Source organism: Sinohyriopsis cumingii, chromosome 18 (assembly GCF_028554795.1).
Source record: "Sinohyriopsis cumingii isolate HCF-2022 chromosome 18, ASM2855479v2, whole genome shotgun sequence".
Lineage (NCBI taxonomy): Eukaryota > Metazoa > Mollusca > Bivalvia > Unionida > Unionidae > Sinohyriopsis > Sinohyriopsis cumingii.
This window is the reverse complement of record NC_142978.1, coordinates 83,162,546-83,180,983: the sequence shown is the minus strand read 5'-3', so window position 1 is coordinate 83,180,983 and position 18,438 is coordinate 83,162,546. Positions and strand designations below refer to the sequence as shown.

At 43.0% G+C, this 18,438-nt stretch overlaps 1 protein-coding gene across 1 annotated transcript in view; it reads right to left on the bottom strand.

Moving 5' to 3' along the window:
- Window positions 1-260: 260 nt before the first annotated feature.
- Window positions 261-18,438, bottom strand: part of LOC149777179 (UPF0764 protein C16orf89 homolog) — a 29,664-nt gene continuing 11,486 nt past the window's right edge. Inside the window, exons 7-8 of the mRNA XM_089941876.1 lie at window positions 2,023-2,072; window positions 261-1,027 (exon numbers count right to left, since the gene is read on the bottom strand). Of these exons, the coding sequence (XP_089798002.1) occupies window positions 948-1,027; window positions 2,023-2,072 (130 nt within the window). The 3' untranslated portion in view covers window positions 261-947. The remainder of the gene's footprint in view (window positions 1,028-2,022; window positions 2,073-18,438) is intronic.

Here is an 18,438-nt window from a genome sequence, read left to right as displayed (position 1 = left end):
AACAAAGGGTCAAAGTATAGTTACCATGAAGTTACGTACGTCTGCCACACGGTCGGGCGCAAATACGCCAAAGCCCGGACCTTCAACTTATGTGAGCCTAACTGCAAAACATGCTATTCGGATTCGATTACCGACACCTACAGTTACATATGCCTTGACCCATTCCCTTACAGGACGGATACAGAGATAGGTATGCATAACATTGTAATTTGATCATAATAGCCGCAGACTAAGTGGGCTGGAGAATTGAAGAGCAAATCTGTGGAAAAAGTTTATTTTATTTTATGATATTACAAGAAATTGGTATATTAGCCAATGAGACAAATCATTCGATAATCATTCAAAGCATTGAAACGAACCATGATGTATTTACACATCCAACAGCTTCTTAACACCTTAAATATTTATTTTTTGCACAATTTAGCATACTTTACGAGTTGTGCAGATTTGTGACATCAGCCGTACTCAGGTAAACAAAATCTGCATGTCATTGTCAAGTACGGATGTTACCTTTTTAAAAAGTATGTTTTGCAAGTATTTAATATATGTTGTATGTACCTAGTAATTAATCATGCAAGAAGAACAATCGTATACAATTTACTGTGTGCAAATATTTGATGAAACATTCGGGAAAAACTTTAAATCACTGGACTCAAAACCTTTCCTTTTCCTACGGCAAACGTTTGAAAACTACAAAACCTTGATTAATCCCAATAGTGACCAAATTTATATTGTAAAAGAAAAATGAATTTTAAGTCCAATATCGTTAACTATCTATTGATTAAATGACATCTATGTTGATTATAAAAGTGCTTTATATTCATTTCGTTGATCTCTTTGCTATAAATAATTGCTAGAAAGAAAAACTAAGGCTCGAATATGCTAGTACATTAGTAGTATGCACTCAAAATGTACAAGAAACAAGAGAAAATAAAGTAAAAGCAGTTTTAAACATTTCTGTAAAGGTAACGCAGGAAGACGCCGAAAGCTCCAAATCCCAGTCCGGATGTGTGGGAGCGGCAACCATCTGGCGAGAGAAATAAATGATAATTGCAGGATAGGTCTCGATCTGCATATATTGCAGTCTGTCTAGTTTTTAATTAATATAAAGCTACAGTTTCTCATAGGAAAGCTTCTAGCACCCAGTTTTTGTTTTGTCTCCTTTCTATGTGTGTATCTACCTCGATCGTATAAATGTTAGTGCTATATGTAGATACAATATCTTACGAAAACAATACCTCATGAATTACATGGTCAGAAAAGTTTTAAAAATCTAAACCTCTTTCATCGGAATTAATCAGTTTATGACAAATATTGACGTATACTTGCCGATTCAGATTTAGTATTATTCATATACGTTCATCCATTCGCCCATTCTTTATGTCTCAATAATATATGTCTACAGATTTAGGATCAACGAGCTTATACTATAGCTACAGTGATCCCTCTCTGTATAACACATTGTGCAGTAAAACACGACCCTTGATATAATACGGGCATATTTACTGATCCTTTTATATTAGTTCAATTCTATGTTTGATGCAATGTACTCTAGTATGAGGCGACCAGGTCTTTATCAATGTATTCTAGGATAATCTCCCCTGAACATTGTTATTGTGAGTGACCAAGTCTTCCCGTTTTCATGCTGGCTAAGTTTCACATAATGTACCCAAGTATAAGGAGACTTAGCCTAATTGTTTTGCTACCACTATCAGCGTTATTGCGAAGGACTATGGTATAGTTATGGAAGTTTTCTTACAGATGTACATTAGCCGAATTAAATATATTTGTCTTCTTTTACTGTAAAGCAATAGTCGTCCCTAATGTTAACATTTACTTACTTCTAACGTTCATGACGTGCCTGTTGTAATTGTGAACCTCGTATCATTCTAATAATGAGTTAGTTTGAATATTATGAGAGTAATCTCACAGATCAAGGAAGAAAAAAATCACAAATCAAGCATTTAAAAGGTTAAATATTACAGCAAATTTTTGGGTATAAAACCCTATGAAAGATATTACCTATCATTGGTGTGTCTCTGAGCAGTTTTCTCATGGAACTTTTATTTCTCCTAAAAGTAGAAAGATATATAAATATATTAAAGAATGATTGCGTGAGTAATTAAAATTCATGTGTTCTCAGTAGTAAATGGGGTCACCCTAGCGACAATGGGAATTAGCATTACAGAGACCCTTGGGTCACTCTAGCGACAATGGAAATTTAACATGGAGAAAAATCGTGGGTCACTCTGGCGACAAGGGAAATTTAACATAGAGAAAAATCGTGGGTCACTCTGGCGACAAGGGGAATTGAACATGGAGAAAAATCGTGGGTCACTCTAGGGACAAGGGGAATTGAACATGGGGAATGGAGTCTTGGTCTGTCTAGGGACAAGGGGAATTGAATATGGGATTTTGTTTTTTTAATTTTTTTAAATTTAAATTTAAATTTAAATCTATGTAAACTCTCCTCATCCATTGACTAGTATCTGTCCTATCAACAACAGTCCACTTGGACCTGACATACATGAGCATGTCCGTCCTAAACATCATGGAAGACACAAGGGTGGATGACTCAACTGTGGTCCACATCTTGAAGCGACGAGAATAGGTGAATCAATGCAGTGAACTGCGCTTATTTATAGGTACAGGAAGGATTGAAACGGATTGAATTCATTCACCAATCCGAACACGCGTTACAAAATTCAGTCAGCTCGCATCCAATCCGAAGAGAGCAGTCTGTGACGTCACGTGGTCTATATAGATTCGTTAGCGCTTGTGTGCAGTCAATCTATGCGACAGTGATTCAACATGACGGAAACTCAGAAAACGATCCATTGGGGTGCACCAGCAGGGGAGACTGCCCAAGGGAACCCGGACTTACTTTCAGAAGAGGTACATTGGGATTTTGTGGATTTTCTTACCTCGCAAGAATTTGTTCCGGAACCTTCGTTACCTTCTTCATTACCGCAAGTGGAGAATTTTAGACAGAGACAGAAAGAAGAATTGGAGAAATTTATGCAACGACAAAAGGAAGCGGAACAAGCTTTTCTCCTACAGCAACAGCAACAGCAACAAGAAGAGGTAAGAAAAAAACAACAGCAACAACAGCAAGAAGAAGTAGCAGCAAAGAAACAAGAGGGTGAAAATCAAACGGCTACGGTACTGTTGGACATTTTAGCGGAGTTAAGAAGTCTGAAACAAATGTATCAGACTTCTTTATCACGACCGAAGAGAATACGACCTTCCCGAGCTAAACACGCCAACCCTGTGACTAAGCCTATCGTACCACCCTTAGTGATTTCAACCCAATCATCAGAAGTAGGCCTTGGCCGTGGCAAAGGCATAAGGCAGTTAAAGTTGATTGGTTAAACTCACCCCTACACCAAAAAAGGCCCTTTTCAGGGCCACCCACATTTCTCGAAAAGAAATACAATTTCAATCTGCCAATAACTCAAAAATAAACCCCACCCATTTTACCCTTATAGTACGTGTCTGTGTATGAGTGCGTGAGTGTAGCTTCTTATTTTAAAATCAAAACTCAAAGACACTTACCTTATATCATTCATGTATTCTTCTCTCCATTTTTTACAATCCAATCCACAATTCACAACACAACACTTTAATAAAAAGTTCATTGACTTCTTCTTTCTCCTTATTTAGTCTCTCTGTTTTTTGAATTTCTTCACCGTCTTTTCCTCTTCTTTCTCCTCATTTTCTTCCCTTCTTCTTTTCTTCTCCTGTTTCTTTGCCTCTTGTAAATAGAATTGTCTTCTTTCTTCCTCTTCTTCCTCTGAAGAATCCCTCTCTTCTTTCGAAGAATTCCTCTCTTCTTCTGAAGAATCCTTCTTTTCTTCTGACTCCTCTTGTTTCTTTTTTGGGCAATCTGGAGACCAATGTCCTTTTTCTTTACAATAATAACAGGTATCTTGACTTTTGTCTTTTTTAGCCTCTGTTTTTTTTTTCTTTTTTGACGGTCTGGACACTCTGAAGACCAATGCCCTTTCTTCTGACAGATATAGCAAGTATCTTGACTTTTATCTCGAAAGGAAGGAGAATAGTCCGTCGGCTGGTCTGAAGAGAATTTTCTAATGACCCCTCGCAAAGCTCTGACGAAACGTTCCATCTGGGTAGTCTCTTCCATCGTTCTCCTCGGTTTGAGAGTGAAATGAATAGTGAAAGGACAAGACACACCCTTTTTATATACGCTGGTTTGCCATGACTATAAATTAGTCTATGGTGTTTGAACTTGAGTCATTTGACGTTTTGCACTCAAGATGAAACGATCCTATTCATTCGAGAAGAAAGAAGAAGAAGAAAGTAAGAGGCAGAAACGTGATCTATCGCCTCGTTCCAGGGCTGAAATCTTGGCACAAATTCATGCCAGTGATTTTGAAGAGGACATGAGTGAACCAGAATCCGAACCCTCTAAACCAAGTTCACCACCCTTAGTCAACCCTGAAAAGTACTATTCCATTCGAGAGACGGAAAAGCGCTCCTCTAGAAAATTTAGAACCACGGCTTACACCTACACGGTGAAGTTTAAAGATTTCAAGGCCGACGTACCCTTGGAGAAAGCAGAAGGGTTTATCACCGAGATGTGGGATTCTTTGCTCATCGCACTCAAGCGACAATGTCAACCCAAAGAAGACGATCGCTTGACACTATCCATAGATCACGACGGTTTGAAATCCCCTGTTTGGATTGAGTTTAGCAGACCCGCAGAACTAACCCCTTCCAAAATCATGGACAAGATTCAACACGTACAACAATCTAATGACCAGTTTGACATCACCGATGGTAAAGCCACACTGAAAATGGCCCACGTCTCTCTTCCTCAAGGGACAGGACGCATAAAGATGTTATTGGTGGACGACCTTCGCAACACCAAAACAAGTCTCGTCCGAATTCACAACCCTCAAGACCAGATGTGTTTAGCCCGTGCCATCGTGGTGGGACGAACCTATGCCAACAAGAACGACACGGTAGAATGGAAAAGAACCTGGAAAACTATTCAACGATCCGATCGAGCCAAACAACGAAACGAAGCAGAACTCCTGTTACAACAAGCCGGACTGTCCAAAGACACACCCTGTGGCATTCCTGAGATGCAAAAATTGCAAGATGCCCTAGCTCCACGCTACACCTTGAAAGTGCACCCTCAAGAAATGCGTGGGTCTCTGTTGTTTCGAGGCCAAGATTTTAAGGACGGAAAATACATTCATGTCTATCATCACGATGAACATTTCGATACCATTACCAGTATCACCGGATTCCTGGGATATGTTTATTATTGTGAGAAATGTGACTATGGTTATAACAATCGAGAGCAACACAAACATTGTGGATGGAAATGCCCAGGATGTTTAGCCTCTCCACCCTGTCTGAGCGAAGAACCAGTGCCTTGTTCAACTTGTCTGCGCACGTTTGTCAGTCCTACCTGTTACCAACAACATTTGAAAACACAAGGTTCACAGAAGAAATGTGCTTGTCAACTGCTGAGAATGTGCCCTACGTGTGGACAAGGCCTACGTACCAATAATGCCAAGGCACACGTATGTTCAGGAACGAAAAAATGTCACATATGTCACCACATCGTGGACTTGGAACACGAATGCTACGTGCAAAAATACCAACCCCCACCAGAGAAAGAGGACGGTCACAAGAAGAAAGGCAATTTCATCTTTTTCGATTTCGAATGCATGCAAGAGACTGGCATTCACATTCCTAATTTCTGCGTGGCTCATCGAGCGTGCGAGAAGTGCATTCAAGAACCTATCTTCAGTCATTGCCCTCACTGCAGCAAGATTCCTGGAGGACGTGAAAAAATCTTTCGGGGACCAAACACGTTAGCCGATTTTGCCCAATGGGTCTTAGACCCCATCGACAAGACGTGGAGCCAAGAGGACATCGAACGTTACGGAGATTGTCATCGTCATGCCACGGTGATGGCTCACAATTTCTCCGGATACGATGGACAGTTTCTTCTCAGATACTATACGGAACAAGGCACCGAACGTCCTAAAGTTACACTGAACGGAGCCAAAATCATTTTCATGCAAGTGGGACAAGTACAGTTTAAAGATTCGATGAGTTATTTGGCCATGCCTTTGAGTCGAATGCCTAAAACGTTTGGAATGACAGAAATGGCTAAAGGATACTTTCCACACTTTTTCAATACGGAAGCCAATCAACATGCTGTTCTACCCCATTTACCTGAGGCTCACTATTACGACCCCGACAACATGCGTACCGAACAACGAGAAGCTTTCTACGCTTGGTACCAGGCTCATGCCTCTCACCCCTTCGACTTTCAGGAAGAAATGTTAAAGTATTGTCGTTCCGACGTGGACATTTTACGACGTTGCTGTGGAAAATTTCGAGAACTGTTCATGGAACACGGAGGGGTCGATCCTTTGAAAGAAGCTTGCACCATTGCCAAAGCGTGTTCCTTAGTGTACCGCCAACGAGTCATGCCTGAAAAGACCGTGGCTGTCATCAGTCCTCAAACGACCCACTATGTCAAGCGTCAATACTCGGTCAAAGCCCTACGTTGGTTACATTACTTGTGCGACAAGGAAGACAAATGGATTCAGCATGCCCGCAACGGAGGAGGCGAAAAGACCATCGGAACGTATTCGGTAGATGGCTGGGACTTAGAAAACCCCAAGATCGTGTACGAGTTTAACGGTTGCTTATTTCACGGATGTCCCGTCTGTTACCCTGACCGTGACACTAAAAATCAGTTTTTGCAACGAACCATGGAAGACTTGTACCAGGACACTTGTCAGCGACGCCTAAAGTTAGAACAGCAAGGATACCAAGTGGTGGAAATGTGGGAACACGAGTACGATCACCGTTTTAAAACCGATCCCGAGTTTAAACGCCTCGTGGAAAGTTACCAGTTCATGGACCCGTTGAACCCGAGGGATAGTTTGTACGGAGGAAGGACCAATGCCACCTGTTTGCTGTACCAAGCCGACGAAGAGAAAGGAGAAGAAATCAAATACTTGGACGTGTGTTCGCTGTATCCCTACGTGTGCAAATATTGTCGCTTTCCTGTAGGGCACCCGCAATTGTTGACGGAACACATCGACCTGAAAAACATTCGACAATACGAAGGCTTGATCAAGTGTAAAGTTTTGCCTCCCACGAACCTACACCATCCCGTCTTACCTCACCATTGTCAAGGCAAACTGATGTTTCCCTTGTGCCGTACTTGTGCCGAAACGTGCAACCAGGACCAACCTTGCCATCACAGCCAGGAAGAACGTGCCTTGACGGGAACCTGGGTCAGCGTGGAATTGTTCAAAGCTCTGGACATGGGATACCAACTGTTAGAAGTGTACGAAATTTGCCACTTTCCCAAGACACAACAGTACCACAAGAGTGACCATACTCAGAAAGGCATTTTCGCTGACTACGTGGATGCCTTTTTGAAACTGAAACAAGAAGCCAGCGGCTATCCTTCCTGGTGTCACACTCCCGAAGACCAAATACAATTCAAAGAGAAATACTACGCACAAGAAGGCATCTCTTTAGACCACATCGAAAAAAACGAAGGCAGGCGATCGTTTGCCAAAGTGATGTTAAATTGCTTGTGGGGTAAAATGGCACAACGACCGTGTTTACCCAAGACGGAATATTTGACAGAACCTTCCCGCTACTTCCAGATGATTCACGACAAAACCAAATACATGAAACACGTGGACATCGTTCGAGAGGATTTGATCTTGGTCAATTACGAAGAAGATCTGGACTTTGTACAAGACAACCCTTTTGGAAATGTCATCATTGCGGCTTACGTGACAGCTCGTGCTCGCTTAAAATTGTACGAAGCTTTAGAACTGTTAGAAGAACGCGTCCTGTACTTTGACACGGACAGTTGCATTTACATCCATCACCCGATTCAACAGCACCCTGACATCGAAGGAGACCGTTTAGGAGCCTGGACAGACGAGCATCCCGACGACAAGATTCTAAGTTTCGTCAGTGGTGGTCCGAAAAATTACGGCTACGAATACCGGGACAAACAAGGAGAAGTGCACACGACGTGCAAAGTGAAAGGACTGACTCTGAATCATCGTACCAGTCGAGTGGTCAACTTTGGGGTATTGAAAGAAGCCTTGCAATCGGGAGAGGATGGAAACTTTAAAGTGACCACCTATCAACCGAACAAGATTGTACGTTTACCCACTCACCACATCGTCAGTCGACCCTTGGAAAAAGTCTATCAAATTGTATACCAGAAGCGAGTTCGACTTCCCAATCACTTCACCTTACCGTACGGTCACGTCGGTATTGGTCTGTATATAAAAAGGAACCCTAGGCAAGATCGATAGTTCATTGTTCATTGAAGTAACTTACCATGTCGTTAACGAAGAAGAAACCAGATTGGTTAGGAGTCAAATGTTGGACATCACCGAGACCAGGGTTTTGAGGCTTGGACACAAGAGGCGACCCAGTATGCACGAGAGTGATTCAAGGAAAAAAGTTACTTTTCAACCTGTATTTGTGACGGTGCCAGAAGAACCCGTCACCCAGGACAGGACTGTCGTGGACAGGCCTGAAAGACCCTTTCGGGAGGACACTTGTGTGACCTTACCCCTACTATAGAACTGGTTATAACTTTACCCAAAACATGTTGTACAGACACTTGTGTTTATTCCACGTTCATGGTTATCATGTGCCTTTTATTCCTGTACTTAAGCCTTTGGCTTTTATGTATTTTTGTCTTTCGTATTCATGTTTGAAACATTCAATAAACGTGTTCTGAAAAAGTATATAAACTCTTGTCTTGTTTGTTTTTCGTGTCACAAGTGACATTTCTCACACCATGGCTACCTCTGCTGTCTCTGCTCCCTCTTCCTCTACTGTCAAAGTCATCGACGAACACTTAGATCGTGCCAGTTGGGAGGCTTTGTATCTTCGCCATCCCTTTAACATGCTCATTGCTGGACCTAGCGGTTCAGGCAAAACCGAATTCGTCAAACGTTTGATCGAACATAAACATCATTTGATCGATCGACCACCTCAACGAATCGTGTGGTGTTACAAAGAGTGGCAATCGGCGTACAGCCTCTTGCGAGAAAGTCAAGGCGATTCCATCGTGTTTGTGGAAGGCATTCCTAAAGAAGACGACGGCATCGTCTCTGACTCCCGTCTAACCCATTTGGTCATTTTCGACGACATGTTAGGAGAAGACGAAGAAGAAATTAAACTGTGGTTCACGCGCAAAGGGCATCACCGTAATGTCAGTGTCGTTTACATCACCCAAAATTTGTTTCAACAAAGTAAAGCCCATCGCACCATCAGCCTCAATGCACATTACGTGGTCTTGTTTAAAAGCCCTCGAGATAAATCGCAAGTGCAAGTCTTAGCCAAACAGTTAGGAACGCCTTGGCTGACTCAGGCGTACGACGATGCCACTCAAACGCCACACGCCTATTTACTCGTCGATTTGAAACCTACGACTCCCGAGGATTTGCGATTTCGTACCCACTTGTTTCACCACTGGTGCCAAGACGGAGGGCCTGTCCTGTACACGTCTCCGTCCTCGACTTCATTTCACTCCCCATAAAAACTCTATAAAAACCTCAGACCCTTTTTCGTCTGTCTCACTCTCAGTGCGAACATGACGTCCCTTCAGTCGCATCTTCCCGTCAAATTGATTCGTGCCTTGTATGGCATCAGTCGAGAGAAAGATCCACAAACACGAGCTCGTGTCTTAGAAGCTAGTCTCAAAGAAGTCTTACGATGGTTCACGGTGACGGCACGTCAATTACTCCAAGGAATCATTCAGATTCCTCATCAAACCAAACGCTTTTTCGATCGAAACAAAGTCGCTTTGGTCCAACTGGCCGATCCCCGCATCGACACTCAAACCAAAAAACAAATCATTTTGAAACCTGGAGGGAGCTATACTCTAGGAGGGGTCATCATTCGCTCACTCTTAAGATGGGATCCTAACACCCCCAAAGTTATACCCAAGAAAAAAGTCCAACGAAGCCCCAAGAAGATAAAGACCAGGTCCCCAAGGAGAACTTCTCCAGTGGCAGGACCCTCCTCTGACCAGACACCACCACCACCCCGGAAAAAGAAAAGAAGCCCCCAGAAAAAGAAAAGTCCACAGAAAACTAGTCTCAAGAGAGGCACTTCGGCCAGGACGCAACCTTACACTCGCAAACCACGACCTGCCACGGCGGTGACTGCGTCTCCGGCAGCTTCACGTTTGTCCACTTCTCCGTTAATGACACCCAGAACTGAAGAGTACTTGGAGACGTTGATCACACCAAGAACTTCTCCGTTGATGACCCCCAAAAGAACTTCCCCAGTGGCAGGACCTTCCAATTTAGTGGCAGTGGCTGCTGCTCACAAAGTACCTTCTCCCAAAATCAAAGTTCAAGAAAGATCGGGCATGTTACAAAGTTTACTGGATTTGTCCAAGCAAGAACTGGCTCGATTTAGTCCGTTACGTACCCCTGCACGACGTGTCATGCCTGTCCTCAAACTAATACGACGTAAAGACAATCAGTGGCGACGCGTTCCAGTATAAAAAAGGCCTGTGACCAAGTCGGGTATCAGTGTTTTTTGGTGCTCCTGAAGACTCAAAGATGTCACCCTCCAGAAAACCCCAAGGAAAGAAAAGGAAAGGACTGCCACCACGTTTAGCCAAACATGGGGACATGTTATCTGTCCTGTCCAAAGCTTCTCCACCCCTACGAAAAAAACTCATTCAAACAGTCTCCAAAGAGGTCATCGATACCGTGTGCGAATGTTGTTTGAACGTTTTGAAAGGCACGATCCCTTTGTCCAAACACCAGAAACAATGCTTAGGCAAACATCGTCACGTTCTTCGCCAAATGGTTCAAAAGAAAATTCCCATTCGTCAAAAAAAGAAGATGTTAGTGCAACGTGGAGGTATTTTACCTCTCTTGTTAGGCCCCATACTGAAAGGAGTCTTGGGAACCATGTTGGGAGGACTGATGGGAGCAAGATAAAAAGGCCTCGGAAGTTCCAAGATCTCAGAATCGACCCCTGACAACCCCATGGAAGGACGAAAACTAGCTTTAGTGCCTTACAAACGATGGATGGAATACCATCGGTGGCAAGAACAACACACCCCGCATTTACCTCCCAATCCCCATTTGAGCGAGATGTCCCAGTTACAACACGAATTGCAGTCCTTGATGGATCGCCAAGATTTGTCCGAAACAGAAAAATCGCAAAAGTACGGTCAGCTCTTGCAACGACTGCAACTCTTTCACCAGAAAGCTTTAGACGAAACAGCTCTACCCACTCTGAAAGATTTTAAGACCTTGATGAAACGTCCAGCACCAGTACCAGTACCAGTACCAGTACCACCAGTACCCGTGACCAAGGCAGAGAAAGGAGAAGAAGAGGAAGGGTTTCAAACTCCACCAGAAAAAGTACGCAAGTTAACAACACCACCTACCTCCAGAATTGGATGGATTAAAAAGATGATGGCCACCCCTTCTTCATCACAAGAGAAAAAGAAAGTGAAGACAGAAGTGAAGACAGAAGTGAAACAAGAACCGATATCCCCCGCTCAGACATCCTTCTCCTCTTCGACACCTATTGCTGGCCGCACACGCAAAGCATTGCAATCCAAGAAAATACCCCAAGAGAAAAAGAGTAGCCTCCTCCAAGAGTGGGTGTCTTATTAACACACCAACCAACACACCAAAAATGGAAAAAGTCTTAGCCAGCATTTACTACGATCCCTCCCATCCTGCAGGTTACGCAGGAGTTCAAAAATTGTATCGTGCTGCCAAAACTCGACTGAAAAGTCTCCGTTTACCTCAAGTGCAACGATGGTTACAAGAACAAGCTACCTACACTTTACACAAACCCATTCGACGCAAGTTTGCCAGAAGTCGCACCCGAGTGGAAGGCATCGATCATCAATGGCAAGCCGATTTAGCCGATGTCTCTCATTTGGCCAGCTACAATCGTGGCTACAAATATTTGTTTTGTGTCATCGACGTCTTTTCCAAATTTGCCTGGGTCGTGCCCTTGACTTCCAAATCGAGCAGCGAGTTAGTGCAAGCCCTGCAACGGGTGTTGAAACAAAGCGGTCGTCACCCTCTTCGATGGCAAACGGACAAAGGCACCGAATTTCTGAACCAAGCTTTCCAAAAAGAATTAAAGAAACGTGACATTCATTTTTTTACCACCGAGAATCCCGAAACCAAAGCCAGCATCGTGGAACGTTTTCAACGCACTTTGAAAGAACGCATGTGGAAATATTTTACGCATCACCACACTCTGAAGTACATCGACATCTTACCGCACCTGGTGCAAGCGTACAACCAATCTTACCATCGAAGCATCGCACGTGCCCCGCAAGACGTGACTCCCGACAACGAAGTGTTGGTGTTTGAGCGTCTGTTTGGTACTTCCCCGACGAGGGCTGTCCCCGAGAAAAGTGGAATGTTGGCCGTAGGAGATTGGGGGCGCATTGGCAAAACCAAACGCACTTTCGACAAAGGTTACTTACCTAACTGGACGACCGAATTGTTTCGCGTCACTGGACGAGTGCATGGCCGTCATCCTGCCGTCTATAAATTGGAAGACATGAACGGAGAAGTGCTCAAAGGAACGTTTTATTTGCCCGAGTTACAACGTGTGACCAAAAAAGAAGACGACGTGTACGACATCGAAAGCATTCTCGAACGCAGAACCCGTAAAGTGGGCAAACGACGTGTCAAAGAAGTCAAAGTACGTTGGAAAGGATATCCACCCAGTTTCGATTCTTGGATCGACGCTTCGCAAGTCATCGACTATAAAAAGAAGTGACCATCACGCCCTTTCACACAGCAGACGCAGCTACGTCGACCACTCCTCGTTCACCTAGTTCTTCTGTGCAAGATTTACAAAAACAACCCTTGTGGGTGTGGTGTGGAGAACGTGTGCCTAAAACGCAAATCGTCTTTTTCTGCCAAATCTTCGTGGTGTATTGTGTCATCGGGGCAGCCATCGCCAATTTGAGTTTGCAACAAGGAGACAAACAATTGTGGACCATTTTATTGAGCAGTTGCATCGGTTACCTGCTTCCCAATCCCTCCCTGAAATTCACCTCGAACGGGAACCCCGGGAACCTTGTGTCCAGTGCCAGTGCCAGTCACCACTTCAACCACAACCAGAACCCCATTTTAGACGGAGACACGCCTCTGACGTCCAGTAATATCCCCTCGGACAGCCACAGAACTCTGGAATTATGAGTCACCAAAACCAATTTTACTTAACCTTACCCAGTGACAGTTCCATGGAGGTGTTTCCCAAGAACACGTTGTGCTGTTACACGGCCAAATTACCTCAGGCCATCCAGTTAGATCACGAAGCCCATTGGGAAGTGGCTTTAGTAGAAATGATTCACCCGACCCAAGTCCTCAATGTCCTTTCCAATCAAAATTTTTTTGATGTGGAAGTTCATGACGAGCAAATGCAACAGTGGATGGATAGCAATGTCAAATATGATACACAAATATGATACACAAATAACCCATACACAAAAGTACACCACCTATCACTTGTTCATTCCCCCAGGCTATTATTTTAGTGGTCAACATTTGGTCAGCACCATAACCTCCAGGTTTAATGTCGTGTTTCTGAAAGCTTTGGAGCATGTCAACAAAAATGTCACCATGGAGTACCACAAAGCAGCTCGTCGCTTCTTGATGAAATTTGAACGGAGTAAAATCCTGTCCATTTTATTTTGTCCTGAATTGTTTGACATGTTGGGCGGAGACATGGACATGAGAAAGACCATGATGAAGAAAAACGAATTACCCATCGTTTACGACAACGAGTCTTTTAGCAAGTTATTTCGTGCCCCGGTAGAACTGAACCAAGGACTGAATTTGATGTTCGTGTATTCCGATGTGGTGGAGTACAACGTGGTGGGACACACCTACGTACCGTTACTGCGTGTCATTCCTTTCAAAGTGGATTCTGCCACGAACGCTGACGAGGAAGGTGGAAACACTTACCACGTCCACCGCGAATTTGTCCATCCTCACTATTTGCCTGTCAGTAAGTCGTATTTGGACACGGTCAACATTGCTATAAAAGGAGATCTGGGACAAAATATTCCATTCACCAAAGGAAAAGTCACGGTGAAACTCCATTTTCGAAAACGGTTCTCTCACGACTCTTAAGTCATGTATCCAGTGTACCGAGGGGTTGCTCGACAGCGAGGACACGGTTTAGGAGATATGTTAAAATCGGCCTTTCGTTCGGTGGCCCCGGTGTTGAAACCGATGGTGACACGTGGATTGCACGCCTTGAAAGATGCGGCACTGACGCAAGGCAAAGAATTTCTCCAAAATGTCATCATCGACAAACAAAACCCTAAAGAAGCCTTCATGAGGGCAGGCAAAAATGTCTTGCTGCAAACGGGCAAAGACATTTTAGGCCAACGAGAAACACCTATAAATGCCCTGCACGCTAACGAGTCAGGCATTCAGCAAGGACAAGGCAGAAAGAGACGACGAAGAAAACACCCTTTCACCAGACTTCAAGCGAGAAAGGCCAAGAAAAGAAGAACCGTTCGAGACTTAGACGTTTTCGATTATTGAGAAAAGAGACAAAAAAAATGATGCACCGAGAATCTTGCGCTTGTTCCAAGACGGAACTGGATCTGTTTGCCATGCCCCCCACGATGATGACGATGCAAGAATCCCAGTGGGTGGAATTTCACCCCGTCTCCTCACTGACCGATTCCGCTCCCATCGAGTTTGAAATCAAAGGACAGCCCGAAGATTACATCGATCTGAATAGCAGTTACTTGTACCTGAAAGTCAAAATTCTAGATAAGACTGGAGGTGCTATAGACGATGAAGCAGTAGCTCCCGTCAACAATTTCATGCATTCCTTGTTCAGTGGAGTGGACTTGTACTTGAATAACAAACTGGTCAGTAGCAGCATGGATACTTACCCTTATCGTGCCTACCTGGAAAATCTCTTGACGTACGGAATAGATGCCAAGAACACTCATCTCAATGCCTGTGTGGTATGGGAAGCTGACGAACCTACCAAGTTTGAAATATTGGAAACTGATGAAAAGAAAGACAACAATGATGGATTTCTAGAACGAAGAAAGAGAATCACGGGAGCCGACACAAGTTTAGAACTGATGGATCGTTTGCATTTGGACATGTGGTTGCAAGAAAAGTATTTGCTGAACGGGGTGGATGTCCGCCTGAGACTGAATCGTAGCAGTGCCGCTTTCCATTTGATGGCTGATAGTGACGGTTACAAAACCAAAATCCTAGAAGCCAGACTCTACGTACGCCGTGTGGAAGTGTTACCTAAAGTGGGAAACGACATCAGTCAGACGTTGAGTAGAACGACCGCCAAGTATCCCATACGACGCGTGGAAGTGAAAACCTTCACCATTCCCAAGGGACAGCGATCCATGATCGAAGATCATCTGTTCCAAGGACAGTTACCCAAACGTTTGATCGTTGGTATCGTCGAGAATACAGCCTTCAACGGAGCTGCCGAAAAAAATCCTTTCTACTTTCAACACTTTGGCGTGTCCAAAATCGAAGTCAGTCGCGATGGCAAGACCTTGTGTACCCGACCTTTCGAACCTGACTTTACCAAGAAGAATTACTTGAGATCGTACTTGTCCCTGTACGAAGCCACCGGACAGTTAGGAACCAATACCAGTCACGGTATTACGTACGAGGATTATGCAGGAGGCTACGCTTTGTGGGCTTTCGATTTCACTCCAGACCAAGGCAGCGACGAGGGACATTTCCACCCTATAAAATCCGGCCAGATTCGTGTGGAAATTCAGTTTAAAGACCGAGACCCTGATGAAACGGTGAACGTCATCCTGTATGCAGAATTCGATAATACCATAGAAATCAACAGTTTGAGAGAAGTCATCCTAGATTACTAGAAACCATGGAAGACTGTTATCCCTCTTTACCTAGTGGAGAAACTTTTAGTGTTGGATTATTGTTAAAAAATGTTAGAGTTCTTGTTGTTTAGTGTTAAGTGATTTTTGAATTAAAAAATGTTGTGTTTTGAAAAAAATTGTTTGATGTTATATTGTTGGATTATTGTTAAAAATGTTAGAGTTGTTGTTTAGTGTTAAGTGATTTTTGAATAAAAAATGTTGTGTTTTGAAAAAAATGCCTTTGTCTTTTGTTTAGCTATAAGAATGTTGGATTGATGCTCTTTCATTTCTTACTATCCCTCTCATGACACTCACTAAACGTTGCGACTCAAAAACCGTGTGGGGGATGTTTTCCTTCACGTCCGCGCTTTAACTTTAAGAACCGGGTTGTTTCCAGTCTAACCATCCATTGTCGACTCATCCTCCTAAGAAGATGTGCTCCAAACTAGCCAAACTCAACGAAGCCTACGTGAATTTGCATAGGGTCAGACACAGTCTGATACCGAAGCCAGAAGAAATAGAGAATGTGAGAATGTTAAAAATCACTGAAGACCTGATAGAAGAGCTCTTCAGAGAAGAAATGAACAGGGAAAAAGAAGAATGGACAGAGAAGTACAGACTTCAGAGACAGCAGCAACAACAACAACAAGAGCAGCAGCAGCAACCTGAAGCTGACAGAGGCTTTGTCGATTGTCGTATCGACACCAAAGAGTTCTTCTTCTCTTTCCGAAGAAGCAGACTTATCGCCAGAAAGTCTATCCTCAGAGGACATCGCATTCTTAGAAACTAAAAAGAATGCCATAGCAAACAAAAAAACAGCCCTTTTCAGGGCTACCCAATACTCCAGAAAAGAAATAACAATCGATTTGCCAATGTGTGTAGGTAGAGTAGCGTGAAAATAAACACTAACTCTTTATTGATAGTGAGAGTGTATATGTTTGTGTGTTTGTGTTTGTAAGTGGTTAAGTAAGTTGGTATGGATAGTAGATTAAAATGATGTCTTTTTTTTTGGTGTTTGAGGTGTAAATTTGGGGTTAGATTGGATTGCTTTGCGTATGTGGATAGTCTATTGAAGTGATTTATAAAAATTTTTTAAAATAGTGATGGGTAGCATAAAAAGTGAGTGAGTGTTTCTTTTAGGTCCGCGCGTTGTTGTTTTTTGGTCATGATGTAGGTAAGATCAATTTTATGTTTTTAGGGGACGTTTTCCTTCACGTCCGCACTTTCACTATAAATTGAAACTCGTTCGGCAGTCCAGCTACCCTTGTTGATTGATCAACACCAAAAATGAACACGAGACTGGAGAAACTGTTGGAACTTCATGTGCATCTGGAATATGCCAGGCGCATATTAAATGAACTGGCCGCGGAAGCCATTGTGGAGGAGGGAAGGATAAGAGAGGAGAAGGAAAGAAGAAACAAAGAAGAGGAGGAGAGAAGATATAAAGAAGAAGAGGAAAGAAGATACAAAGAGGAGGAGAGAAGATACAAAGAAGAGGAGGAGGAGGAAAAGGAGAGAAGAAGAAGAAATTTCAGAATCCCAGAGAGCGAAAATTGGGATTCTGAAGCGACATATCCTGCCTCTGCTCTCTCCCCCAAAAAGGTAAAAAGTAACTGGGGGACAAGATGTGTATGTGGCGCCAGGCCTGGAAGGTGCCACCATTAACCAGGTGTCCATAAAGTTCCAAAAAAAATAGCCCTTTTCAGGGCTACCCAATACTCTAGAAAAGAAATAACGATCGATTTGCCAATGTGTGTAGGTAGAGTAGTGTGATTATAAACACTAACTCTTTTTTAAGATAGTGTGAGGGTATGTGTTTGTGTGTTGGTGCTTGTAAGAGCTAAGGTATGTTTGTGGCAATAGTAGATTATGGGTTTCTTTATTGTTTCTTAGCGTAGGTGAAGAGTATAGTTAGGGTTCTGTAAGCGCTCACGTACGATTGTGTGGATAGTAGATTATGGATTAGTTTATTGTTCTTAGCGTATGTGGAGAGTATAGTTTGGGTTTTGTAACCGCTCACGTACGATTGTGTGGATAGTAGATTATGGATTTGTTTATTGTTCTTAGCGTATGTGAAGAGTATAGTTTGGGTTTTGTAAGCGCTCACGTAAGATTGTGTGGATAGTAGATTATGGATTTTGTTTATTGTTTCTTAGCGTATGTGGAGAGTATAGTTTGGGTTTTTATTATATGAAATGAGAAAGTATAGTTTGGGTTTTGTTATATGAAATGAAAAAAGTAGGGGGATGTTTTCCTTCACGTTCGCGCGTTGTTTGGTCATGATCTAGGTAAGATCAATTTTACGTTTTAGGGGGATGTTTTCCTTCACGTACGCGCTTTAAGTATAAGAACCCACAGTATTCGTCGTTCAAACCATTCTGCAAAGAATAAAAAAGAAGATGGCTTCTAACCAAATGGACAAAATACAAACATTACAAGACGTTTTAGACAACTTAGGAATGATGGAGCAGATGTTAATAAGACTGGTTGAAGACCATTATTCCTAT